This window comes from Mustela putorius, unplaced genomic scaffold, assembly GCF_011764305.1.
Source record: "Mustela putorius furo isolate JIRA1106 unplaced genomic scaffold, ASM1176430v1.1 tig00003875_pilon_pilon_pilon, whole genome shotgun sequence".
NCBI lineage: Eukaryota > Metazoa > Chordata > Mammalia > Carnivora > Mustelidae > Mustela > Mustela putorius.
In genome coordinates, this window is record NW_025422026.1 from 6,300,436 (window position 1) to 6,327,781 (window position 27,346).

The 27,346-nt window shown below is 56.8% G+C and overlaps 2 protein-coding genes and 1 non-coding gene across 8 annotated transcripts in view; 1 reads left to right on the top strand and 2 right to left on the bottom strand.

Moving 5' to 3' along the window:
- Positions 1-9,373: 9,373 nt before the first annotated feature.
- On the bottom strand, positions 9,374-9,446 carry TRNAR-UCG. Its single transcript has one exon. It is a non-coding gene; the product is annotated as a tRNA-Arg (tRNA).
- Positions 9,447-9,663: 217 nt separating this feature from the next.
- POLG (DNA polymerase gamma, catalytic subunit) lies at positions 9,664-26,869 on the top strand. Of its 3 annotated transcripts, none has more exons than XM_004763762.3 (23): positions 9,664-9,845; positions 10,616-11,395; positions 14,132-14,327; positions 15,163-15,327; positions 15,433-15,579; positions 15,727-15,806; positions 16,548-16,730; positions 16,813-16,967; positions 17,134-17,260; positions 18,195-18,431; positions 19,284-19,404; positions 19,542-19,640; positions 19,958-20,065; positions 21,592-21,752; positions 22,382-22,435; positions 22,537-22,654; positions 23,105-23,240; positions 23,337-23,583; positions 24,798-24,920; positions 25,045-25,213; positions 25,343-25,551; positions 26,190-26,350; positions 26,728-26,869. In XM_004763762.3, exons 2-23 carry the CDS (start codon positions 10,776-10,778, stop codon positions 26,784-26,786), a joined length of 3,675 nt encoding a protein of 1,224 aa, XP_004763819.2. In that variant the 5' UTR covers positions 9,664-9,845; positions 10,616-10,775; the 3' UTR covers positions 26,787-26,869. The 3 variants fall into 3 exon arrangements, with proteins under 3 accessions (XP_004763819.2, XP_044923060.1, XP_044923061.1); XM_045067125.1 differs by having other exon boundaries at positions 16,813-16,913; XM_045067126.1 differs by lacking the exon at positions 26,190-26,350 and having other exon boundaries at positions 26,728-26,857.
- The window catches only part of FANCI (FA complementation group I), an 86,417-nt gene continuing 85,545 nt past the window's right edge, over positions 26,475-27,346 (bottom strand). For all 4 annotated transcript variants that reach the window (XM_004763759.2, XM_045067123.1, XM_045067122.1 and 1 more), the window contains one exon: positions 26,475-27,144. In XM_004763759.2, the coding sequence (XP_004763816.1) occupies positions 27,064-27,144 (81 nt within the window). In that variant the 3' untranslated portion in view covers positions 26,475-27,063. The remainder of the gene's footprint in view (positions 27,145-27,346) is intronic.

A 27,346-nucleotide genomic window follows, 5' to 3' on the forward strand; every position in this document is an offset into this window, starting at 1 on the left:
ACAGAGGAATCTTGTCTTCAGCCCCTGGAGGCATCATGGTGTCCTAGGGATGGAGCCTTGGCCACACCCCTTAGGACTTCTGGGGTGGAGATGAGGCCAGAGTTTGGCTGAGAGCCAGCGTTAGCTACACTCATCCGGCCTTGGGGGTGCTTGCTCCCCGGTGGACCCAGCCTCCCCTCCCCAACCGTGTGCTTCCAGTTATGCCCTGGGGACCCTCCGCCATTCCTGAGCAGAGCCGGAGTAGGTCAGCAGCTAACACAAGGCCCTCCCTCTCCTTTCTGCCCATCCGCTGGGTCTTAGCTTCTCTGTGCCCCGGTCTCTTCATAGCCCATTCATACCAGGACTGGTAGAAGGTTAGAGAACCTTGACTGGATGGGCCAGGTCTGCCCTCTGCTAGGTATGGGTTCCTGAGGGGACCCAACACACGCTGACCCACTCATGAGGCACTGAGTGAGGATGAACCAGAACAGCCAAAGGCCACCGACTTGTAGTTGAGGGGCGAGGAGCCCCAACTTGGCAAGTCAGGGAAGCCATGATGTTCTCTCTGACATAGTGACATAGTCCGCCTTGGGTCCCGGCCTCTTGGACACTAGTCACATTTCGGTGGCCTTTGCTTCCATCTGGGGGTCATGGATCCTCTCTGCAGACCCGAAGAGGGAGAGCTGACTCCTGTCCTCTCTTCCTGTGGACTCCTGCAGTAATATGCTGGGCCCAGGTCCCCCACCCTGGGCATACCCGTCTAGAGCTACCAGGCTTCACCAGCAGGGTGCCCCGCTTCCTCCCTCTGCCCTGCCCAGGCGGGACCTCCGGCCAGCCCGTGCTCACTGCTTGCCAAGGTGCTGCTGGCCCCTGAGCTGAGGGGCTTCCCGTCCCAGGCCCTGGTGCTCAGCAGTGCACCCCCCCCGGCCTCTTTATTCCTGGGAGTAGGGGTAAGGGGGTGGTGGCCACTTGCTGGCAGTTTCTAAGGGGAGCGAGGCAGCCCCTCTCCCCAATCCTAATCCCTGGGAACCCACAGGAATGGGTGGAGAGCTTGGCCCGAAACATCGATGGAGCGCTCGTTCTCAGATGCTGTGCCTGGCCCAGGAGGTCCAAGGTGAAGAAGACCCCCTTCCCTCGAGGCCATGAGCCATGTGCCTGCTCCCAGGTCCTGGGCCAGGCAGAAGATGACACATGTCATAGTAGAGGTGCAAATACAACGGGCCAGGTGTGTCTGCTAGATCTTGTCTGCCAGAACCTGGCTTCCGTTCCCATCCTCTTCTCTGTTCCCCTAAGGATGACAGGGGGTAGGAGGCTAAGAACTACATTTCCCAGATGCCCTTGCAGCTAGGGTTCTGGTTGGGATTGATATTGGGTCCGTGAGATACATAGGAGAGATCTGAGAGGCCAAAGAGAGGGAGGCACCATCTTTCTGTGGCCTTGGCCCAGACTAGCAAGCTCTGGCTGACAAGACTGTTGTCACAGCCCAACTCGGTGTGTCACCCTCCAGTCACTGGCTTTCATTGTGGTGGCAGCCACAGCGGTAGCCGTGGCAACGGCGGCCTCCTTTCCTCTAGAATCTGGCTCCAGATCACAGCTGTGGTGGGGGGGTGACCTTGAAGCAAGTCACCTCTGGCGGCCACCCCTCAGCACCCCCAGTCATCCTCGCCCATGTGGGTAAAGCCCTATATCGCATCTCTTTTTGCTTTTTTGAAATAACCAGACTGTTTCCTCGTTCCTGCTTTGAAATCTGAAGGACATGATGGATGTGGAGGGAAAACTGTATTGCCCCTGGGCAGAGTCATTGGCTCACGCAGTACCTGTGGACAGGGCACTTCCTCTGTGCGGGCACTGGGCTAGGTGCTGGGGTGTAAGAGACACTAGCTGCGTCTGGCACCTGCCCGCAGGGAGCTCACGGCAGGCGAGGAGGAGACGTGGAATCTATACCACAAGGCGACAGAGCCCAGGGGAGGGTCCTGGCATCAAGCAATGTTTGCTTTCAGAAAAGAGATCTTTCCGGATATTGTAATGTGAAGGAGACTTGAAATGGGAAATGAGGTACCTAAAAATCTTTGGAAGGGCTGGAGGGTGGGCTCTCTCTCGCTGGGCCTCCAGAACTGGCCCTCTAGCAAAGTGACCACCCCACCATGGTCACGACCATGCCCGGAACTGCAGACTTGGTGTTTTGAGTGATGGGGGAGACCTGGCGTGGACGCAGTTGTGGCTCTGGTGGCCCCAGGCATCTTGTCTTCACAGACAAGAACGGCCACGGTCCCTTCTCAACGCTTCTTGAAAGAGGACACAGTCAGAATGCTATGGGTACCTTGGCTCAGGTACTTCCCCCAGGTCCAGACAGTTGAGGCTAGGGGGGCACAGCCAGGTTCCTGGGGGAGCACAGTGTGACGGGCCCTGGTGAGCCTCTGGGCAGGACCCCATGGCTGCTGACCCCACCAGATGCCAACCCGTGCTGCTGCCTTGCTTTATGCTCAGAAAATAATGGTTATGTGATCACCACTAACCTCCACCAGCTCAAAGTTTTTCTGGAACAAAGCAGGGAATAAATTAATAACCAGACTAATCCAAACTGAATGGTACTTTCCAATTACCAAACCTGCTCGTCATTTTCCCTGAGGGTAAAAGACAGAATCTTCTCTTACAACACTGACAATTAAAGGCCAAAATAAGGCAGCTCCTTTCTCCCAGATACAGAATGCTGGGGATGTTCCCCTCCCTACCTGGAAACACCTATTGTCAGAGACCTGCTGTTAATTTTCCCCCAGGTGAATGAAAGACTTAATCCTTTCTTGTTCCTGGGGTGGGGTGTGGTCTGTCCCCTTTTAACAGGAGAGCAAGACTATTTCTACAAAGTTCTTGGGAGATAGCCATTGCTTTTCATCCTACAGCCTACATTTCGAGCTTAAAATCTTTTGGGACAAACAATTTGCAATGAACCTCTTTACTGAAAAAAAAAAGAAAAAAAGAATAAAGGAAGAAACCTATTTTCTGTCTCCAGTGGACCCCCGCTTGCTCATCCCATGGAAGGCATCGTTTGTCAGGCCTGGCTGGGATCTAATAGGTAAGGACACGGCATTTGAAATTTTGCAGCTAGAAAACAGGCCACGCAGCCCCAGCCAGGGCTTGGAGCCCATGGATGTCTCATCCCTCAAGAACTAAGGGTTCTGCCTTTCTGTCTGGAAGGACAGCCTGCACTGATAACATGGTCCCCAGGGTGGGTCTTCGTGGGCACAGATCCACCCTTATGGGGGACTTTGTTTTCAGTAGTTCGTAGACATTTTCATTTCTGAAATTCACACTTGCTGAGTACCTGACATATGTGCAAACATGCAAAGGTGGGTTAGAGAAGGCAGGTCAGTATCTTTTGCCTGTCTGGTGACATACACAGGTGGATTGAGATTCTCAAGGCTGATTAATTTCAAACTTTTATTTATTTAATTTTTTTTAAAAAGATTTTATTTATTTGACAGACAGAGATTACCAGTAGGCTGAGAGGCAGGCAGAGAGAGAGGGAGAAGTAGGCTGCCCGCCGAGCAGAGAGCCTAATGCGGGGATCAGTCCCAGCACCCTGGGATCATGAACTGAGCCAAAGGCAGACGCTTAACAACTGAGCCACCCAGGCGCCCCTAAAAATGAAATTATCTTATCGACCCAGAACTTACTCTGAAACTAACTCATTAACTGAGTATCTCCATTCTGTGTCCTATTCTGTTTAGTTTCATTCTTCTGATGGAGGAACTTATTTTCAGGCATGGATTTTTATAAACTGGTTGAATCTCTTACTGGTATTTGTGATTTTGAAATTTTATATGTGAAGTTAAAACGTGTGATGTATTCAATGTGTATTTGATATGTCAATTATGTATGATATAGTCATATGTAAGTGTATGTTAAAATTATATGTATGATGTGATAGTTTTCAAGGTATCATAGAAATACATCAAGTTGTTTTTTCTTTTTTTCTTTCTTTTTAAAGATTTTATTTATTTATTTGAGAGAAGCAGAGAGCACAACAGGGGTGGGGGTGGGCAGGGAGAGGCAGAGGAAGAGGGAGAAGCAGATAGCCCTCTGAGCCGGGAACCCAACACAGGGCTCAACCCCAGGACGTCAGAATCATAACTTGAGCCAAAGGCAGACGCTTAACTGACTGAGCCACCCAGGTACCCCTCAAACTTTCTTTAAAAAATACTTACCTATGTCAGAGACACCTCTGGTATCATAAATAGTGGTGGAGTGAAGGCTGAATCACAAATGTTTGCAAGGGGCACCTGTGTGGCTCAGTGGTTAAAGCCTCTGCCTTTGGCTCAGGTCATGATCCCAGAGTCCTGGGATCAAGCCCTGTATCAGGCTCTCTGCTCCACAGGGAGCCTGCTTCCTCCTCTCTCTCTGCTTGCCTCTCTGCCTACTTGTGATCTCTGTCTGTCAAATAAGTAAATAAAATCTTAAAAAAAAAAGAATTCAGCCCATCTAATTAAAAAGAAAGAATCTTCTATGTAGCCTAGTCTCCTCTCAGGGAAATTTACTTCAGCGAAATGTAGCTAAAGACATGGGGGCGACAAAAGCTCAAATATTTAAGGAGCCCTTAATCAGTGAGAGCTCTTTCCATGATAAGTTACAGAAAATCCAACCCAAACTAGCTAAAGCAAGAAGAGGCGCCAGCCATTGGAAATTTCAACATTCACAGCTATTTGATGATAGGAAGGAAATACTGTTCATTTTGGGGTGGAATGCCTGATTGGCTCTGCTTGGTTAGTAAGCCCCCTCTCTGGCTACAGGGACCAAGAGCTCCTCAGCCCTTGGCCAGGAGCCAGGGAGGGACATTGGTGGTAGGGACAACAAGCATCTGCCTCTCTGTGACCGGTCCATGCTAGGGATGCAAAAAGGTAGGGGACACAGTCCCTTCCTGTAAGGGAGCTTCTCATCCACAGAAACAATGGTTTACGTTTCCAGCCATTTCCTTTTTTCCGGCCCTAAACTACCCAGGTCTGACGGAACCAGTATCCCCCTGAACTAAGAAGCGTATTGTGGGGGCACCTGGATGGCTCAGTGGGTTAAGCCTCTGCCTTCAGCTCAGGTCATGATCTCAGGGTCCTGGCTGGGATGGAGTCCCACATCAGGCTCTCTGCTCAGCAGGGAGCCTGCTTCCTCCTCTCTCTGCCTGCCTCTCTGCCTACTTGTGATCTCTGTCTGTCTAAGATAAATAAAATCTTTAAAAAAAAGGAAGCGAATTGTGAAAAGAGCCCTATTAATTTTCATTCCGAATTTCATAGACATGCCAGTTTGATCCCACGGGTAGAAGATGGAGACCCAGCAGGGCATGAGTGGACCCCAAAGAAGCCCTCCCTCTCCTGAATGTTTCTGCTAGAAACAGCTCCAAAGGGATTGGTGCCTTCTGCCTTCTGAAGCCTGGTTGGACAGGTCTGGTTATTTCAGGGACAAGTGCCCCAGGGTGCTCAGTCCTGGCACAACTTTTATGAAGGCGCTGACACAAGATAATCATACCTTGGTTTGTGAGCAATTCCTGTGGGCCAGGCATTGATCTCAATCCCTTCCATATAGAACTCTTAATATCCGAGGGGCCTGAGGTCTTACCCCAATCACTCTGGTGTGGGGCGGCAAACCAATGATCAGGGTTGGCTTTCTGTTTCCCCAAATTTACTTTCTTGACTATGGGTGTTTAGTGGGCTTGCCGAAGTGCCCGGTGGCTTTGGAATCATAGAGTGCTTGTGTTGTTGTTTTTAAGATTTTATTCATTTATTTGACAGAGAGAGGAGAGAGAGATCACAAGTAGGCAGAACAGCAGGCAGAAAGAGAGGGGGAAGCAGGCTACCGGCTCAGGATAGAGCCCCATGTGGGACTCGATCCCAGGACCCTGAGATCATGACCTGAGCCAAAGGCAGAGGCTTAATCCACTGAGATACCCAAGCACCCCTCTTTTTCCTTTTTAAGAATTTATTTATTTTTTGACAGAGAGAGACACTGCAAGAGAAGGAATAGAAGCAGGGGCAGTTGGAGAGGGAGAAGCAGACTTCCCATTGAGGGGGGAGCCCAGGGTGGGGCTCGATCCCAGGATCCTGAGATCACGACCTAGGCCAAAAGCAGACGCTTAACTGAGCCACCCAGGTGCCCTGGGTGCTTGGGTTCTGATCCAGGCCCCCTCCTCACTGTGTGATTTTTGGGTGAGGGAGTCAATTTCACACTTGTTACCAGAGCCTTCCTCTTCTCTGTATAACGGCATAACGATATTACCAATTTACCGATAGTACCAGGAAGGTGATCAGAAGAATTAAACGAAATGGTACCCTAGGTGTTTAGCCTGGCTCGTTTCGAAGTGATTCTGCTCTTCAGAAAAAGGAAGAGGAGAGAGATTTTTTTTTTCCCCCCTCGGAGATGGAACCTGCCAAAGCTGGGCTTAGCAAACAGGACAGAAAAGGGTCACCAGAAAGTAAGCTCACTAGAGTAACCTGGAGGAGTCCCTCACTCAGAGGGAATCCCTCTGTTAGCAGTAGTGATGTAAAGTCCACACCAACCGGCATCCCTGGCCCCAGCCCGGTGCCGGGTACCAACCTTGGAGTAGGGGTCGCCAGCTTTCAAGGTCAGTGGGTATTCACTGAATTATGCAGTTATCAAGTTCCTTGCGATAAAGCAGGTCTCCCTGGGTTCAAATCTCAGCCGAAGGGTTTTAGGCACACTACTTCACCTCTCTGTGCCTCAGTTTCCCCACCGGTAAAAGGGCATGATAACGGTACCTCGACCCTAGGGTCAGTGTGAGGATTAATTTAGTTGACTGTGTCAGCCTTTAGAACAGGACGTGGCATCTAGTAAGTGCTGGTTATTACTAAGCCCCAGCCTGGCCCTGGAACAGGACATACAATGAGACACCAGGTTGAGACCAATGGCAATTGGAAATTTACAGCAGTCATGGAAGGGTAGAGTTTTCAAAATTCAGCATTTGTTACAACTGAGGTACATGCTTTGCAAGAAAGTACACAGTGTTTTCCTTTAGGAAGGGGCTTCTGATGAACTTTGTCTTTTGCTGTGTGGGAAGAGAAGTCCAGGAAATTGTGGGAAAATGTTTTTGGTTTCTCAGATACTACCAGCAGGACAGACTGTTCTAGAAGGATGTGAGAGAGTTCCCAGCAAGGGAGAGAAGGAAGGTGGGGGAACTGGGTCCTGGAAACAGGGCAGCTTGGCAGGAAGGGCTCATGCCTCTGGGTCCCCTCCCTCATAGGAATCTGTGAAGACCATTTCTGTCCTTGCTAAAGATTTTAATTCCAGGGTGAGGGCACCAGACTGGCCTGAATTAGCCTTGTGAGAGGGGCAGGCATCTTCATGGTTATTTCCTGCCATTGAACCTAAGGGGAGGGTTTTTCTCCCAGTAGAGACCAAGCAGACCCAACAAACAGTATCCCCTGGAAATGACATTTGGTTGGGCCAGGGGTCCGTTCTTAGCTTTGTGTGTGTGTGCCATAGATGCCTTCTTAGAATAATGTTTTTATTTTTTTTTTTTTTATTAATTTGTCAGAGAGAGAGCGAGCGAGAGGGAACACAGGCAGACAGAATGGCAGGCAGAGTCAGAGGGAGAAGCAGGCTCCCTGCGGAGCAAGGAGCCCGATGTGGGACTCGATCCCAGGACGCTGGGATCATGACCTGAGCCGAAGGGAGCTGCTTAACCAACTGAGCCACCCAGGCGTCCCAGAATAATGTTTTTAAATGCACAAAACACATAGGATTACAAAAGAAACCAAAGATAATGAAATAGTAGAAAGAATAGGTAATGTGTGTTTTTTATTTTTTTTTAATTTAATTTTTTAAAAGATTTTATTTATTTGACAGACAGAGATCTCAAGTAGGCAGAGAGGCAGGCAGAGAGAGAGGGGGAAGCAGGCTCCCCACTGAGCAGAGAGCCCGATGCGGGGCTTGGTCCCAGGACCCTGGGATCATGACCTGAGCCGAAGGCAAAGGCTTAACCCACTGAGCCACCCAGGTGCCCCATGTACTTTTTAATTAACTCATTAAACGACAAGGTCCGGCAGTGACCCAGTGACACTGTTAATTTGAAGGGCAGTTGAGTGTAAGCAATATTTGGAAAAATCTACAGCAATTGGAACGCGTTATGAAAAGATCTGTGATTGTTATTGGGAAAAAAGTCTCAGGTGCTGCTTCTAGGATTGTGCTTGGTCACCTAATGTCACAATTGAAGGAGAAGCTTGATTGCACTAGGAGATTAGGAGTAATAAGACAAGCATTTTCCCCACTCAGGGACTCCCTGATTTAAGCTGAGATCCCCTCTCGGCATTTTGCAAAAATGTGAACAGTTATAAGATTAAGTGAAAACTAACAACCACCAAACAAACCCAACAACAAACAGATTATGATACAGTGGATTTTCAGTTGACTGGATTTTTTTTGGCCAAAAGAAAAACAAAATAAATCAAATATTTGTGTGTCTATTAAACATACCTAGAATAGCATATGAAAAATATCTCATACTTAAAAATAAAGGGGAAAATGTATGGAAAAATCAAGGCTCAGTGCTGCCTTCCCAAGCCTTGGTCTGGGGCTTCTCGCTGCCTCTCTGGGGGCAACAGGAGGAGGCAGAGAAAGCGGCCTGGCTATCTGCCCACGCTACCCTCGGAAAATACGGTCAGTTTGTCAAATACGTTCAGGGTGTCCCCACACATGCACAGGCTGGAAGGTGGGGACTGACTTCCAGCGAGGCCAGAATGTGGTCCTTAATCAGCTCTGTGAGCTCGGGTCGACCCCAAATCTCCCGTGACCTTAAATCGGCGCAGCTGCTCTCCGAGCTCCAAGCCTCAGGCTCTAGTTATTCACGAGGGCCTCATTCCTCCAGGTACTTTACAGTCTATGGACCAGGGACCAACGGGCACCGACAGCAGAGCGGCTGCGGCCCCTGGAGCAAGAGGAGGTGGATGAGGAGGCGGGAGACCGAAAAGGCTGGAAGGCTCCCCAGGCGCTCGGGCGGGGGGCTGGCGACCGGACCGCAGACTCGGGTTCCCCAAAAGGCAGTATGTTTGGAGCAGGGGGCTGGGGGAGGACGCGTCTCCCTTCCAGCTGCGAACCCTTGTCATTCCCACAAACCAATCGAGTGCGAATTAGGATTTCCCTAAACGATGCCCCTCGCTCTCCATCCTCCTCCACCTGCGTTGCGGGTACGCGCGGCTGGTGGTGCAATTTAGAAACGTGCCCCGGAGTCCGGGACACGTAGGTGAGCCACTTCATAGGGACGTGATCGGAGGGAGGAACCGTTACTTCTGAGAATCCCGGCGTTCCCAGATCTCGATGTGGGGTGAAATGCGGGTCGCGACGCTGCCTTCTGAAGGCCTTCTGAACAGGCCAAAAATTGTGAGCGGATCCTCTGCGACCGCGGCAGGACTCGAACCTGCAATCTTCTGATCCGAAGTCAGACGCCTTATCCATTAGGCCACGCGGCCGCCCGACGCCTAGCTCTCTTTGGACAATCTGAAAAGTAGCTTTACCGCCCACCGGCTTGCCTGGGACCAATCCATTTGTTCCTTGGGCAGGGGAGGTTGGACTTTGGCTACCAGGGTACTGCCGGGAGAGCCCACCCGGAAGTCTCCCTCTCCCCCCTGCGGGCGGACCGGTCCACTTGCGGCGCTCTTATTGGTCGCGCCGGGAGTCTCCCGCCTGCCTCTCGGGTAGCCGCGGGACGGAACGGGGAGCAGACGGGAAGTTGCGGCTGCCAGCGAGGCGGACTGGTCGGGTGGAGGCCACACGCCACCCCGAGGCTTGCGTAGGCCGTGCGGCGGGAGACGCCGCTCCGTGGGCCTGGGGGCGGGAGCCGCAGCCCGGGAAGCACCGGACGGACCGAGGTTTCCGGCGGGTTCGGCCCGGGGCGGGGAGCGGGGGAGGCCGGGTCGCCGAGCGGCGGTGCGGCCCCTCCCTCTCCAGTCAGGGAGCGAGGCCCGGAGCAGGGCGGAGGCTCGTCCCAGGGCGCACCGCGCGCCGCCGGGCACGGGCACGGGCGGGCGCCCGGGGGCCGCGGCCTCCTGCAGGGCGCCCTGGGCCGGCGGGGCCACGGCCCGGGCACGGGTGGGAGCCCCGGGGACCGGCGGCCCGCCCTGCGGGTTCGAATCCGGGGGCTGGCACCTGGCGGCGCTAGGCCCTGGGGCCGCGCGGGTCGCGGAGCTGGCGGCCACCCTTTGGCAAGCGTTTGCCGAGGGTCGGGTCTCGCGACCTGTTCGCCCTGAGTCACCCGCACGGCGGTTCCGCGTGACCGATAGAATCCGTAATCCCATTTTACGGAGCAGGAGCTTGGGGCCTTAGGGAGCTCGCCCAAGGTCACGCATCTCCTGACAGCCAGCGCCGGGATTCAAACCCGCCGCGTCCTCCTCCGGGACCGTCGCTCGTAACCACTGTGTCCTCCTCCCCCAAGTTCACTGATGCACCTGCTGGAACCTCAGTGTCCTCAGGAGGGGTGTTGGTGATTCTCGTGGCTGTTGGGGGCTTCACTGAGAAAATGTCCCTAAAAGCTCCTGGCACGCTGCCTGGGACGCAGTGAGTGCTCGAGGAGTGACGGCTCGTCACGGACCACGTACCGCACATGTGAGAAATAACACTTGGTATCGTCTGTCTCCTTCAGGATTTGTGGGTGGAAGGCAGGCATGGTCAGACCCATTTCACTGACTGGAAAACAGAGACAGGACGTGTCTCCCTCCACGTCTTTCGGCCAGTAAAAGCAGCCAAGCTGGAGCCCAAAGCCAGGTGTCCTGACTCCCAGCGGGGGGCTCCCTGCACCAACCATGAGCCGCCTGCTCTGGAAGAGGGTGGCCGGCGCCACCACCGTCGGGCCAGGGCCAGTTCCAGCTCCGGGGCGCTGGGTCTCCAGCTCCGGCCCCGCCCCCGTCCCCAGCGACGGGCAGCCGCCGTCGCCGCCGCAGCAAGTGCCATCCTCGGAGGGCGGGCAGCTGCGGCACAACCCATTGCACATCCAGATGCTCTCGAGAGGGCTTCACGAGCAAATCTTCGGGCGCGGCGGGGAGACGCCTGGCGAGGCCGCGGTGCGCCGCAGCGTCGAGCACCTGCAGCAGCACGGGCTCTGGGGGCAGCCGGCCACGCCCTTGCCGGACGTGGAGCTGCGCCTGCCGCCCCTCTACGGGGGCAGCCTGGACCAGCACTTCCGGCTCCTGGCCCAGAAGCAGAGCCTGCCCTACCTGGAGGCGGCCAACTCGTTATTGCAGGCCCAGCTGCCCCCCCAGCCCCCGAGCTGGGCCTGGGCGGAGGGCTGGACCCGGTACGGCCCCGCGGGGGAGGCCGTACCCGTGGCCATCCCCGAGGAGCGGGCCCTGGTGTTCGACGTGGAGGTCTGCTTGGCAGAGGGAACTTGCCCCACGTTGGCGGTGGCCATATCCCCCTCGGCCTGGTAAGTAGGGGCTGGGCTCCGGGGACTTTAGCACAGGTGTGGGGGGGCCCAGCTGAATGGTTCGTCTCAGTGAACGTTTCCGGAGGTCCCACTGTGTGCCACCAGGGTGCTCTTGTAGGGACTGCGGATTCGTGGTGAACTAAAGTAGGCTTGACCCCAGCTTTCACAGAGCTTATATTCTGGTGGGAAGACACAGGCAGTTAACAAACACCCAAGCAAACAGCAAGTGGTGATAGGGGCTATGTGGAGAAGGACAGTAGCTTGTGCTTGGGATCCTAGGGGAGACCATTAGAGGCCACCTGGATTGGGTGCTTTTCCCCCTCCCCTAATTGCTTCCTGAGAAGTTAGTCCAAGACCTTTGAACAGTGTTTCTGTTTGGGGATGCTGGTGGTTATCATGGGCTGTCCCAGACAGTACAGAGCATTTAGCGTCGCCAGCTGCTCCCTTAAATGCCAGACCAGCTATCCCTACAATGTCGCCAAACACACTCCCACCCAGACGTAGCACCCCCCACCCCCACCCCCCGCAACCCCTCCTCATTGTCCCCAGCCTCCCAAACAGGCATTTTGGTCCCCGGAAGGTATATCCAAATTTCTCTCTCTTCTTTTTAAATAACTTTCTAAGTGCTACCCACGTTTCTTTTTCAAACAATGATGGCAGTCCTGTTTCTCCCCTTTTTTATTCTTCATTCCAGGATTAAAATACTCTTTACAGCCCCAATGCTTTCAGGCATGGCCAGCACAAAAGTTAGCAGTTTCTTTATCCCTATTGGAAGCTACATCTTTGTACAGAAAGCTGCGAAATGTTAAATATGCAGTTGAAAATGGTGAAAACATGGCTAAATAGATAAGGTAGGCATTAATGGCTGAAAAGAGCAAAACCAGGTTCCGCATTGATTTAGTCCCAGTTGAGACGAGAATCTCAGTGCTTCCTGTGTGACTTGACGGTCCATGTAGAGGGAGTACCACCCACTGTTTGAGAAGGTAAAGCAGGCTGTGGTGGCTGAAGGCAAATTAGGAAACCAGTGACAAGAAAGACTTGGTTTTTGATCTCTCGGTCATTTTTGGCCATTTTACCTCAAGCCCCCTTTTCTCTCCCTCCTCCTCCCTCCTCCTCCCTCTCCCCGCCCTCCCCACCCTCTCAGCCTCAGTCCATTCTTGCCAGTGGTCCTGGGGGCACTGCTCGGTTTGCGGGGTGGCAGGAGTCCCTGCCGAGGCCTGGGCTCCCGTGGGGGCCTTCCTCCTGGGAGCCTGACTGGAGGGGCGGGGAGTGCCAGATGGGGCCCCTCCAAGCAGTCTGCTGTGAACTTGGGCATGTCCCTCCCGTGTGGCTGTGTAACCGCAAGTTCCAGCTCAGCCTGAGATTTTGGGGTGGTTTTGGGGGCCCGGGGGAGGGCAGCTTAGCCATTCCGCAGAGCAGCTTCCCAAAGGCTGTGGCTGAGGACTATGGTCGTCGCACTAGGGGGTCATCACACAGGTGCCAACATTGATCTGCGGTTCACAGGACAAGTGTAGAGAGTTAAGTTAACGGCATTGATTCGAAACCTCTTGAATGTGCCACACGTGTTTGCATGTTGGCTGCTTTTTTGTCACAGACGTGTAGTAAGACGGCTCTGTGCGCAGCTGCAGCCCTGGATCTTGACACCAGTCTGGCCTTTTTGTTGTGCCTGGAGTTCCTGCCGTCACCATAGCCTCAGACATGTGACACTTTCCAGCCTCCTCTTCCAGCCAGGGCTCTGAAGGGGGAGGCGGTCGCGGCCTGCGTCCCTGAGCGTATGGCCACATTTGGTTGTGAGTTAGACTTTAGCAGGTTTAAAACGAGGAGCCGCTTTCTGCCGGTTTCCCCCTCCCCTGTGGAAGGTGCTGTTGTGTTTGTTGAAGCTGCGGCGGGGGCGCATGGCCCCAGCTGCTCCGGGGCGGAGGGGGGCTGGGTGGCTGTAGAGGTCACAGGAGGCCTCGTCCCTCCCTTTGGTGCTGAGTGGCTTTGACTCTCTGGCGTCCTCTGTGGTTCACAGTGGGCTTTTCCTCAGTGGCCTTGCCATGCCTGGCCTCGTGGATCTTGGGCACCCTTCAGCCTTGCCCTGAGTCGGGGTCAGGCGCCCGCAGATGGTGCTCTTCTCTGCCCGGGTGGCCCGGCCCCTCCAGGCCCACACTTGCCCTCGGCTCCCCTCAGGTGGCTCGGAGAGGCCCGCACCTGCTCCAAGGTGCGTGATTTGCTCTTGGTCCTTCAGAGTCTTTCCAGCCGTTATTTAGATGGTTCATCCTGTACATGTGCAGCATTTGTCTTTTTTTTTTTTTTTCTTTTTTTGCTACTTTCAACCAAAAAAAAAAATTCCCACTTTGGATTCTGTTGGAATTGTCTGTCTCCCTTACTAATGTTTTGAACACCTGCTGTTGGGTGCTTCCAGACCCGAGGGGTAGACAGTGCTCATAAACACAGATTTTGTGAACCCTGGACCCCAGGGTTCAGGTTGGGTGCCCGTGTGGGACCCCCAGCATGCAGCATTTAGCTCTGTTTTATCTGTGGAAGGGCGAAGTCAAGGAGCTTTTATGACCTCCCTCCCACATGCCCCCACCCGCTCTCCGGCTCCGTGAGGGTGGGGAGCACTCCCTGGGCTCGCTCGCGTCTCAGCTGCTAGCCCGGGAGCCGGCTCGCGGCGGTAGGTGTGCGGTGGGTGTCGCGGAGTGGAAGTCGGCCGCGCCTGTGCCCAGCCTGTCTGCCTCTCACCTCCCTTAGGTATTCTTGGTGCAGCCGGCGGCTGGTGGAAGAGCGTTACTCTTGGACCAACCAGCTGTCGCCGGCTGACCTCATTCCTCTGGAGGTCCCTGCCAGTGCTGGCGGCCCCACCCGGCGCGGCTGGCAGGAGCAGTTAGTGGTGGGGCACAACGTGTGCTTTGATCGAGCCCATATCAGGGAGCAGTACCTGATCCAGGTAAGGTTCCTGGGGCCAGGGTAGCTTCTGGCAGGGGGTGTCCTGAGAGCTCTGACCCTGGGGGTTAGGGAAGGCATTGCTTTTCCTCGTCAGCGTCTCTATCTTGGTAGCAGCTATGGAGCCTGCCAGTTGACTAGCGCAGCCCCTGGTCCCTGGGCCCTGCTGTTCATTCCCCAGGACTGGCCTGGTACGGCGCAGGCGTTGTCAGGGAGTACTGCTATCCCTTCTCTCGGCGTGGTGGTTTAGAGCATAGCGTGGGTCTTTGGAGGCTCTGGGCCACACAGCCTGGGCTCACACCTGCCCCCAACAGGGGCAAGCAGCCTGAGCGCCTTACCGTCCCTGAGCCTCCGTTTCCTTACTTGTGAAAAGGGGGCGCAGGCAGAAGCTACGTGGCAGGGTGGGGGTGGGGGTGGGGGTGGGGGTTGAACGATGCCTCCTTACAGCCAGCCCAGCAGAAAGGTGGGCCTCCTGAGGGTAGCCTTTTTGACCTGAACAAGGGCTACAGAGCTTGCGAGCAGCAGGGCTGGGGTGGGGGGCTGAGGCTGGGAGCTCAGAAGGCCTCGATCTGGCCCCTCTGTTCCCAAGGCAGCCCTCAGAGCTGTGGCTGGACCCGCTGGGAGGGACCCGTGTGTTGTGGTTGAGCCAGGCCTGCCCCCTGGAGGGCGGGATGTGGGAGGGCGAGCCTGTCCCCGCCAGAGGGCTAAGTGTGCGCAAGCACGAGGAGAGTCTTAAGTTTTGGAAGGTCGTGTGATAGGAGGCTGGGGTGGGGCTGGTGGGGTGACACCCCTGAAGCAGTGCCAAGTGGCCTCAGCTCCAGCCCCCCTGCCCCCCACAGGGCTCCCGCATGCGCTTCCTGGACACCATGAGCATGCACATGGCCATCTCGGGGCTCAGCGGTTTCCAGCGCAGTCTGTGGATGGCAGCCAAGCAGGGCAAGCGCAAGGCCCAACACCCCACGCAGCGAGGCCAGAAGGCCCCCCGCAAAGCCGGTGGCCCAGCGGTGAGCGCTCAACTGCGGGAGGCCGGACTGGGCCGCTTGGGACTGTCTCACCAGCCTGCCTGTCTGTCCCGAGGCTGAACTGTATCCCTCGCTCTGGCCCCCCAGATCTCGTCCTGGGACTGGCTGGACATCAGCAGTGTCAATAATCTGGCAGACGTGCATGGCCTCTATGTTGGGGGGCCCCCCTTAGAGAAGGAGCCTCGAGAGCTGTTTGTCAAGGGTAGCATGAAGGACATCCGTGAGAACTTCCAGGTACGGTGCTGGTGAAGGGCTCTGGGGGGCTGGGCCGTGGCAGCCCCTAGCTGACCCCAGGGAGTGTGGCTGCCCAACCTGACCCTGAGACCTGGCCATGGCAGTGGGATGGCTGCCCACCCAGCGCCTTCCTGTCGCCTGTGCCAGGACCTGATGCAGTACTGTGCCCAGGACGTGTGGGCCACCTATGAGGTTTTCCAGCAGCAGCTACCGCTCTTCTTGGAGAGGTGAGGGGGGGCCCCGGTGGGAACCCCTGGGGGTCAGTAGAGTGCTGGTACCTAGGTCCTTGGTCAAAAGGTCTCCCTCAGCCTGTGGACTTTAGCCTTTTCAGGGCCTGGAGGGGTGAGCTGAGGGCTGTGGCAGTGCTTCCTGTGTGTGGTCCTGGCTGATTGAGCACCCTGTCCGTGCCCAGACCCTGAGCCCAGGGCTTCACATCTGTCTTGGTCATGTTTGGTAGTGAGTCACTCATACAGTGTGGCCAGTCGCAAGTGTCCCCTAGACTTCATTTGAATCGACTGGCCTGCCTCATTCATTTGCCCTTGGGCAGGTCACTTGGTTTTTCAGTGTCTGTGTGTGTCTGTAAAGCACACACAAATAACGCCCAGTCCCATTGGGAGGCTTGTCTGTGATCTAGCGCAGTGCGGGGTGCTTGCTGAGGCTTGACATAGGAGAAGGCACCTGTTTCCACTTTTGCCTGTAACTGTAACAAGGATTATCCCTTGAGGACGGGATGATACGGGATGATACTGTATCCACTTGATAGAGGAACTGTCTATGTCAGGGGAAGCGACTTACCTAGCATCTCAGGGTTCCAGAGTCTTCCAGCTGGGCTTGAGACCTGGTCTGGCATCAGCGCTACACTGCCTGGGTGGTCAGGTTGAGGCTCGCCAGACTGGCTCAGGGACTGGGCCCACGCCTTGCTTTCTGGGGCCATTTTTGACCGCCGTGGTGTTTCCCCCCACCCCCAGGTGCCCCCACCCAGTGACCCTGGCTGGCATGCTGGAGATGGGGGTCTCCTACCTGCCCGTGAACCACAACTGGGAGCGGTACCTGGCAGAGGCGCAGAGCACGTACGAGGAGCTCCAGCGGGAGATGAAGAAGTCACTGATGGACCTGGCCAACGACGCCTGCCAGCTGCTCTCAGGACAGAGGTAAGCAGGCCTTGGGAGGGCAGGATCTAGGTGAGTACGGGTGGGCTGGGCCTTATGCCACCCTGGTGTACTCGCTCTGCAGGTACAAGGAAGACCCCTGGCTCTGGGACCTGGAGTGGGACCTGCAAGAGTTTAAGCAGAAGAAGGCAAAGAAGGTGAAGAGGAAGGAGCCAACTACAGCCAGCAAGTTGCCCATCGAGGGGGCTGGGGCCCCTGGGGAGCCCAAGGATCAGGAAGGTGGGGAGCATGGGCGGGAGGTGGGGCAGGGATGGTCCCTGGGAAGGTCCTGGGACCCACTGGGACCACTGAAAGGGGTCCTCCGGCCTTCCAGAGATAAGTGGCTGGGCAGGTCTTCCGGAGAGACCCTTCCGCGGGTCCTGATGGTCCTGCCCACCCTCTGCAGACCCCGGCCCCCCCAGTGAGGAGGAGGAGGTTCAGCGAGATGGCATGGCTCGTGCCTGCTTGGAGCGCTTGAAGGGGACTACAGAGGTCTTGCCCAAGCGGCCCCAGCACCTTCCTGGACACCCTGGGTGAGCCTCAGCCCCTCATGTGTCCAGAGTCCGCACTTCTCCTCCCATGAGACTCCCTTTACCTGGGCCCCAGCACCAGGGTGGTGTTTGTGGGGAACCCTTGGGGACCTGCTGCCATTCCTTCTGTCTTCCAGTCACTTGCTCATTCTGACCCCCGGCTCGCTGGTCTCATTCAGTGCAAGTGCACTGAGCCCCTGATGAATGCTGGGCCCACTGCAGCCACCTGGGGTACAGATAGGAACGGTTCCTTTCTAGGAGCTGCTTCTCCCTAGGAGGAGCTAGGCACGAAAACCAACCCGGGCAGCTAGTCTTTATATTCCTGATGAGAAGGAAGAGTGAGCAGTGTTGAGGCAGCACCTAACTCTGCCTGGAGAAATCAGGGAAGGCTTCCTTGAGGAGGGGATTTTTATGAGCCTCATAGACAGGCAGAGATGAGAAAATAGGGGCAACCAGGGTGAATAGCAGGATCTCTTCACAACTTAAGGGAGGTCTAAGTTGTGTACATCCTTTGGGTTGGCCGTGGTGAACAGTGTGTGATAGATGGGGCTCTGAAAGCGAGCGAGCGAGATGGCATGGCTCGTGCCTGGAGCAGCAGTGGGGCAGATCTGCTGTCTTCTCGGGCCAGTTGCTCTATATGGAATGGAGGTTGGGAAGGAGCCCAGTGCTGGCCCACACTTACAGGCCTTGGTTTCTGACTAGTCTGGTAGGCCTGACCTAGGATCTTCCTTTTCAGATGCGTGAATTATTCTAGGGGACTTCCTGGGGGTCATGGGTGTACCCGCAGAGGGAGGGCACTGGGACTCTAGGCTGAGGTCACCAGAAAGCCTCGGGGCTTTGAAGGGTGGGCGTGGTCATGGGAGAGGGAGCCTGGCTTGTGGTTCTGTGCTGTCCTCCCCTCACCGCAGTGACACTGCTCTCCTCGGGTGGGGCACAGGTGGTACCGGAAGCTTTGTCCCCGGCTGGATGACCCCGCGTGGACCCCGGGCCCCAGCCTCCTCAGCCTGCAGATGCGGGTCACTCCAAAACTCATGGCAATGACCTGGGATGGCTTCCCTCTGCACTGCTCGGAGCGGCATGGCTGGGGGTATCTGGTGCCCGGGCGGCGGGACAACCTGGCCCAGGCGCCCGTGGAAACCGCCCCGGCCTCAGCTGGGGTGGCCTGCCCCTACAGGTGAGGCTCAGGAAAGGAAAAGGTAGAGTCTGGGGACCCCTTCCCTTTGCTGGAGGACCCAAGCCTGGCCCAGGCCAGCGGGAAGAGCTGGGGTGCGAGGGTCTGGGTGTGAGTCCTCGTTTCCGTGGCTGCCCTTTCCTTGTGCGGTCAGAGCCCCACAGGGGCGTGGAGGCCTGAGGCCCTGCCCTCGGGTCCAGTGGCACAGCTGCCTTCCCAGGAGCGAGCTGCGGGGGGCTGTCGGGAGCAGCAGCGGAGGTGGGCTGTTTTTCTTTTCTGTGTAGAGTTTATCAAGCACGAGTTCCACTCTGATCATAAAGCTTTCGTGGTGCCCCTCGTTGGTTCGCAGGCAGCCACGTGAGATTGAGTGGTTAGCCACACGGTAGAGTTGGCAGAACAGAGGTCTAGGGAAGTCTCTGGACTTGTCTGAGATCCCGAGTCCTGAGCTCTGGACAGGCAGGTGTTGGGGACAAGCCGTGGCACTCCACATGGCTCAAGTTGGGAGGCCCGGTTCTGCAGGACAGCCCGAGTTACCTGCAGAGCCCTGGGGACAAAAGGGGCCCGGGGTCCTGTGGGCAAGGCTGCTCAGCTCCCAGAGCTTTCCCAGGGGAGGCGGCTGCTGCGAGCTGGGAGCTCAGATTGGGGTCAGACCAGGGCTCGCACCCTCGCCTGCCACCGGCGTGTTGTGTTTTACTTGGATTTGTCACTCCCTGTCTGAAAACCAGGGAGAGCGCTGTCCCGCTTTGCCTCAGAGCTGGTTCTGAGGCCTGAGCAAAGGGAGTTGGGGAAGGCCCTAGCGAGCCGCCCGGCCCGGGCCCCCCCCGTAATCAGAGGCCACTGCTCTTCTCTGCACAGAGCCATCGAGTCCCTGTACAGGAAGCACTGTCTTGAACAGGGGAAGCAGCAGCCGGAGCCCCAGCAGGCAGGCCTGGCGGAGGAGTTCCTGCTCGCCGACGGCAGCGCCATGTGGCAGACGGTGAGGGCAGCTCTGAAGTCTCTGCTCCCTCCTGGGGACAGGCGGCCTTCTGGGTGGGGGCGGCGCCCTGGGGGCCCTGGGGTGCTGGCCCTAGGCCAGCCCCCTGCTTCACTTCCTTGCTACCCGGGCCCATCCAGGTGGAAGAACTGGGCTGCCTGGAAGCAGAGGCAGAAGCGGAGGTGGAGGCCAGGTCAGAGCGCTGCGGAGCGGCTGTCCCCAGTCAGCCCCCGGCTCTGGTGAGCGGGCTTCTGGGCTGGGGTTGTCTGGGCAGGCGCTCGGCAGGCTCTGGGTGGCGGGGCCTTGCTCTTGTGCCCTGTGTAGCTCTCCCCGTTGCCAGAGCATTCCCAAGGTCCCGGGGGTGGGGGTGGGGACACACTGCCTTGCCCGTGGGTGGCCCCGTGTTTCTTGGAGGCTGAGGAGGGAGCCTGAGGTTCGTGGTCATCCTGCCACTTCTCAGCACACCGTTGGCTGCCTCAGGCCCTTTTCCCATGCCCTGGCCCTCACCGAATGCAGGTGCTGAGCAGGGCCTCATCTAGGTGTGTGGCCCCCACAGACTGCCGCTGGTGGCCCCAAAGGCAGCCAGCCAGCCTATCACCATGGCAACGGACCTTACAACGATGTGGACGTCCCCGGCTGCTGGTTCTTCAAGCTGCCTCACAAGGTGTGTGTCCTGATAGACGCCTGTTCCGTGCTGCCCTCACCGTGCCTTGGGCACCCATGTCCCTGGAGTGACTCAACCCAGAAGCGCCCTAGCACAGGAGCAACACACGTGGTGGGACAGGGCATGGTCCCAGACAGTTCCCCATCTCTTGGAGTCTCTGCCTCCTGAAAGTTGGGTGGCGAGGGGCATGGTGGTATGATTAAATGACGGTGGCTATCAGGTGTCGGGCATGTGGGTCACATGATGGGTGCTAGTGTCCCACGGTGGGTAGTTCCCTGGGTCAGCCTCGATCCTGAAGCAGGTGATCTGCCCTTTTTTTTTTTTTTTTTAAAGCTTTTATTTATTTGACATAGATAGCACAAGCATGAGGAGTGGCAGACAGTGGGAGAGGGAGAGGGGGAAGTAGGCTCCCTGCAGAGGATGGGGAGCCCGATGCGGGGTTCAGTCCTGGGACCCTGGGATCATGACCAGAGCCAAAGACAGATGCTCAACTGACTGAGCTTCCCTGTGTCCACTGAGGATTTTCCTGCTGAGGCAGCCTCAGGAGGCCACAAGGAGACCGAGGCTTCGGCCTGTGCCTGTGTCTCTCACCTTACTTCATCTCACGATGACAGGAGGCATTTTATCCCTCACGTCAGTGCACGAAGTGTGGATCCAGTACGTGAGATATTTTGAGGGAATACAGATACGTATAACTTTTATTACAGTTCATTGTTACACTTTTTTTTTTAATGATTTTTAAAATTTTTATTTTGAAGATTTTATTTGATGGATCATAGGCAGAGAGGCAGGTAGGGAGAGAGAGGAGGAAGCAGGCTCCCCGCTGAGCAGAGAGCCCGACTTGGGGCTCGATCCCAGGACCCTGAGATCTGACCTGAGCCGAAGGCAGAGGTTCAACTTACTGAGCCACCCAGGCGCCTTATTGTTACACTTCTGTTTTATTAGATATTTCTATGACAGTTTCACCATGTGCTCTTTATCATATATATATATATATATATTTTTTTAAGATCTTATTTATTTGACAGAGTGTGCGTGTACGCACTCACACAAGCAGGGGGAGCAGCAAAGGGAGAGCAGAGCAGGCTCTCTGCTGGGCAGGGAGCCTGAGGAGGGGCTCAGTCCCAGGACCCTGGTGATCATGACCTGAGCCAAACGCAGGCACTTAACGGCTGAGCCACCCAGGCATCCTTTTCATAGTTTTATCATAAATACACACATGTAGGATGAAAGCTCATATGGGTCCACGCTCTGCAGTGTGGGACATCTGCTAGGGACCTCGGATCCTATGTACCCTCCCCCACCCCAGACAAGGGGGCAGCTGCCTGGTGGAGGGAGATGGCGTTTGTGTCTCAGTTGCTTGTGCATGTGCGTGCATGCACATGCACCTGTGTTGCATTTGGGGATTTCCCTAGACTGGTTTGCTTGAGGTTCTGGGCTTGGTGGTCAGAGCTGAGGTGCACAGGGGGTTCCTTAGGGATCTGCCACCAGCTTCCAAGAGCCCCTGCTTCCTTTGCCCTTTTCAGGATGGTAGCAGCTGCAACGTGGGCAGCCCCTTTGCCAAGGACTTCTTGCCCAAAATGGAGGATGGCACCCTGCAGGCCGGCCCAGGAGGTGCCAGCGGGCCCCGTGCCTTGGAAATCAACAAAATGATTTCTTTCTGGAGGAATGCCCATAAACGAATCAGGTGGGCTGCCGTGGGAGGGTGGAAACCTGTCATCTGTGCCCCTGGCCAGGTTACAGCAGCCCTGGGATCCCCTTCTCCCACCTCCCACCCAGGTTCCCCCCGCCCACCCCCCTGTGTCGCACCGGAGGGACAGCCCAGCGACAGTCTTGAGGCTTGGCTTCTTGTGGTTTGGGTGCCGTGTGACTGCGGGCAGGCCCCTTTCCTTCCTAGCCTCAGCCTCTGTGTTTATGTAGAAAGTGGTGTGGTTGGGCCTGGATGGTGGAGCTGCTGGAGCCCTGGATGTGGCTGAGGGGCATGGAGGGCAGCTGGCCTCTGCCGCAGGGCTGGCTGCCAGAAGGCTGCTGAGGTCTGCCCCGAGTGTGGCCAAGGTGCTCATGGCAGGGCCGAGGTCAGACTCCTCACAGACACTCTGGGGCAGGGCAGAAGCCATCTGGGAGGCCTGCCTGGTTCTCAGATGGCATATACTCCTGGATGAGGGATCTTAGGGCCCCAGGCCTTGGTTGTGCCTCGGCCGCCCTGAATGAAGTCGGTGGGGAGAGGGTGAGGCCTGGCCAGGAGGGGACGCGGTGGCCCCCAGAGCTGGATTCTGTTCCTCTTGGCTTTCCTGAGCCTCAGTCCTGTCCCCGCAGTTCCCAGATGGTGGTGTGGCTGCCCAGGTCGGCTCTGCCCCGTGCTGTGACCAGGTATGGCCTGCCAAGTGGTTGAGGGGACGGGAGAACTGAGTAGGGGAGGACCTAGGACTACAGCAAGCTGCCAAGACTCATGTTCTCCCCTACCCTACCAGGCATCCCGACTACGATGAGGAAGGTCGCTACGGGGCCATCTTGCCTCAGGTGGTGACCGCTGGCACCATCACACGCCGGGCCGTGGAGCCCACGTGGCTTACTGCCAGCAACGCCCGGGTATGTGTGTGCTGCCCTCGCGTCTCTGTGCTGCCTCTCCTGGGTTCCTTAGAAACTGGGTACAGAGGGTTTTCGGGAGGAGCACGAAAAGGAACCTAAGTTCTGGGGCAGTCAGGACCCCAGTTCAAATCTAGCTCTGCCGCTCTGTGGTTCCTTCAGCAAACTTGACCTGAGCCCCTCCTCGTAGTCAGACACGGACGAGGCGTGATGCGTGATGCGCACAGCTGCGGTGGGGTGGAGGCGGGGCCGGATGTCTACTGTCCCCTCACGCTGCTGCTCGGCGGCTGTCCTGGGAGCCCCTGGGGGTGGAGTGTGGGGCCGTGCTTGGCATTACCGAAAGCGCCCGGTCAGGAAAGGCCCAGCACTCAGTGGAGCCCGACTCCAGGAATGGGGCGGGGGGAGGAGTCTCACTGGGGTGTCTGGGGAGGGCCTGACCTCCCTCTTCCGCAGCCTGACCGAGTAGGCAGTGAGTTGAAGGCCATGGTGCAGGCCCCGCCCGGCTATGTGCTCGTGGGCGCCGACGTGGACTCGCAGGAGCTGTGGATCGCCGCTGTGCTCGGAGATGCCCACTTTGCGGGCATGCACGGTGAGAGGGGCCGGGCCGGAGCCGAGGCAGCCGTGGGGCTGGCAGAACGCCTCCAGGCCGCCTTTCTCACGCCTGGCTCCCCGCCCCCCTCCCCAGGCTGCACGGCCTTCGGCTGGATGACGCTGCAGGGCAGGAAGAGCAGGGGCACTGACCTGCACAGTAAGACCGCGGCGACCGTGGGCATCAGCCGGGAGCACGCCAAGATCTTCAACTACGGCCGCATCTACGGGGCGGGGCAGCCCTTCGCCGAGCGCCTGCTGATGCAGTTCAACCACCGGCTCACCCGGCAGGAGGCAGCCGAGAAGGCCCAGCAGATGTACGCTGTCACCAAGGGCCTTCGCAGGTGAGGGGCCCCTCCCCCATCCGCGTCTCCCCCAGAGCCTTAGGCCTCCTCTGCTCCCTTTAACCGCCCTCGTCACATCTCGCTTTCCCCCTGGCCTGAGCCCTCTCTTGGCTCCTCTCCCTCCAGCGCTCTGACCTGGCTCCAGGATGGTTGGCCCCGGGGGTTGTGCCATTTGCTTATTGAATAACTTCAAGCAGTTTTCATCAGAGTTAGGCTGGACTTCTGTGTTGCCACGAAGCGGCGGCACGGTGGCGGTGTGGGGTCCGGGGAGCGAGTGAGGGCGGGGCGGGGCGGTGGGCGTTGGTAGGGGCAGCGCTGGAGCCCTGGAGACCTCGGATGGGCTTTGCTCCAGGAGGCTGCGGTTTGTTCCCTCTGGCCGTGCTGCCTCGTGTGCTCAGGGCCTTACTGGGTCCCAGGAGGGCCTTAAAGACCGGGAGGAGAGGGACGGGTCTGCCTTCCACAGGTACCATGTCCAGGGGCCACAGTTAACGAGCAGGTCTCCTCCTGGGAGGCTGCAGGGCGAGCAAGTGAGGGTGTAGGGGGAGCGCGCGAACACCGGGGAGGGGTACAGCTCGCACTGTGGGGACTGTGCGATGAGGACGGATGAGGTCGGGCCTTAGTCGTGGAGACCTTTGAAGGGGACACGGGGGAGTCTGGCCCGAGGACGTGGGTGGTGGGGAAGGCCCAGTGCAGTGTGGAGATGAGTGACGGGCATGGGGAGCCGTCAGGGTCAGGCCTGGTGAGGTCTGAGGCCGCACTGGAGCTGGGAGTCTGGGGCAGTGGAAACTGAGGGGTTCGGTCTGACTTGGCTCAGCGCGGTCTTCTCTACATGTCCTTCTCCCTTCAAGGAGTATCCCATTCCCTACCATCCCTCCCTTCTGAGGTCACAGCCCTTGTGTCTCCTGCACTAAAGCATGACGCTCAGTGGCCGCTGGGTGGTCCTGCGTTTGCAGCACGAGGACAGTGGTAACCGTGCTGGCTCCCAGGCTGGCATCTGTCCTTTGCTGGGCTTCCATGGAGTAGCCCGCGGAGGCCTGGGTTCCCGTCTGGGCTTCACCTCTTGGCAAGTTACTTACCCCCTCTCAGCCTGTTCCCCCCTCTGATGTCGAGCCCAGGGCCACAGGCATGGGCCTGGGTGTCTGTGAGTACTGCAGCCTGGGGCCAGGCACCCAGGAGGCACTCCCACGGGAATGATGTGGGGACGTTGCCCCCAGGTACCGGCTGTCGGACGAGGGCGAGTGGCTCGTGAGGGAGTTGGACCTCCCTGTGGACAGGACTGAAGATGGCTGGGTTTCCCTGCAGGATCTGCGCAAGATCCAGAGAGAAGCTTCGAGGAAGTAAGAACCTTCTGTGTCCTAAGGAGGGAGGGCAGGTCCGGGTTCGCCTGGGGGAGCTGGGATACTTAGTTTTAGCTCAGAGATGCTGAAAGGCAAAGCCTGGCTTTTGTGTGTGTGTCCCCAGGTCACGCTGGAAGAAGTGGGAGGTGGTTGCCGAACGAGCGTGGACGGGGGGCACGGAGTCCGAAATGTTCAATAAGCTGGAGAGCATTGCCATGTCTGACACCCCGTGTACCCCAGTGCTGGGCTGCCGCATCAGCCGGGCCCTGGAGCCCTCGGCTGTCCAGGGGGAGGTAGTGCGCGGTCCTCGGAGCCTGGGGAGAGGGGGTCACAGGGAGGGGCAGGGCTCCGGTACCACCACCTCCCCACAGCGAGCCGGTGTGTGGCTGAACCCCTCTGACCTGTGCCCCCTCCCCCCACAGTTTATGACCAGCCGCGTGAACTGGGTGGTGCAGAGCTCTGCCGTGGACTATCTACACCTCATGCTCGTGGCCATGAGGTGGCTGTTTGAGGAGTTTGCCATCGACGGGCGCTTCTGCATCAGCATCCACGATGAGGTCCGCTACCTGGTGCGAGAGGAGGACCGCTACCGCGCAGCCTTGGCCCTGCAGATCACCAACCTCCTGACCAGGTACGCGGGGCAGGGGCTGCTCACATCTCCCTAGGAATGAAGGTCCTAAAAAGACCAGCCTCAGCTGTAAGTCGGATTTCTTGGATTTGAAAAGACCATAAATCCAGACTAGATGACGGAAGTAGTGAGGAGGTCAGGGAGGTGTTCCATGAGTAGCTGCCATCGTGGTCTCCTCTAGCCACAGACTTTTGTTTTAAAAATCAAATGAAACCTTTTCTCAGTTCATGCAAAATTGAGAGGTTTTTCTTTTATCCAGGTTTCCTTAAGTGCCAGAAGTTTATGATTCCTCGTTCACAGTGTTTTCTGGTGGTAGTCTGAAACTCTGATGTGGCTTAAAAAACATTTTCTATATGGGGCTGTATTCCCTTGTAGTAGTAAGATTCCTAGTTTACCTGGTTGACTCCAGTAATCACAGTTCCGTAATGGTCTACCATTCAGAACTAGTTTGGGAAGCAGATCTCCTAATGGGTGGATCATGGAGACGGTACTTAACACTCCATGGCCCTCTCCATCTGCCCCTGGGGCGGTTGTGCCTGACAGCTGACAGTGAACTTCAGGGGGAAAGACATGTTCTAAACCCCTCACTGTGCAGCGGTCTGGGGGAGGGCCGGGTCTGAGAGGGGACTGGTCTCTTGCAGGTGTATGTTTGCCTACAAGCTGGGTCTCAATGACCTGCCTCAGTCCGTCGCCTTTTTCAGCACAGTCGATATTGACCGGTGCCTCAGGAAGGAAGTGACCATGGATTGTAAAACCCCTTCCAATCCAACTGGGATGGAAAGGAGATACGGGATTCCCCAGGGTGAGCTGCACCCCGCTCCGGTCGGCAAGTGCAGAGTGCGGGCGGGTCCGGGGAGGGCGTGCCCGGGACCTCCAGGGACCATGATGTTCACGGCACATGAAGGAAGAAACCAGAACTCAAAATATTTCCTCTTTAACCACAGAGAAATATATTTTAGATGCCACCTTGTATAAGGTCAAAGTGCATTTTTAGGTGAAAAATGTGCTTTGAATACCAAACAAGCAGAAAGATACATTTAAAAAGAAAATAAGCTTATTTTATACAGAAAGAAAACGGGCACTCCCCAGCGGCACCTTCTGTCCCCGGCGGTTGCTCTGCCTTGCTCTTCCCTCCTTGCTGGCTCCTGGGCACCGCCAACCACAGGCACTGTCTTTCAGGTGAAGCGCTGGATATTTACCAGATAATTGAACTCACCAAAGGCTCCTTGGAACCGTGAAGCCGGCCTGGACCGCAGCTCTGCCTGCAGGCCCCGAATTTGCTCCCGTGGAGTTCCGTCGGGGTGGCGCAGGCTCCCACACTCAGGCTTGCGCTGTGCTGCTTGCAAAAGGGCTCGCGGGAGGCCGGCAGGAGCCGCCTAGACGGCCTGCCTCCGAGGGAAAGTGTGGCAGAGTCCAGTGGGTTCAGAGCCAAGATGCCACCAGTGGCACAGGCTGTAGGACACGGGGCACTGTTGCTTGTTGGGTAAAAAGAAAGCAGAAGCCCCAAAGTTCACATTAACTCAGGCATTTCATTTCTTTTTTCCTTTTCTTCTTGGCTGGTTCTTTGTTCTGTCCCTCGTGCTCTGATGCAGTGCCCTAGCGGGAGAGAAGTAATGCTCAAATGTGATAAGCCTGCTCAGAGGCCGTGGAAATAAAAACAAAAATCCTTTATCTTCTCATGAAAGCCTGTGGTAGTCCTGCTTTCTCTCCTTCTCCGAAAGGTGGTTCTGTCTGTGGAGGAACAGGGAGGCCTGCCACGGGGCTGAGCAGCCAGCACCGAGGCCCTTCTGCAGGGCAG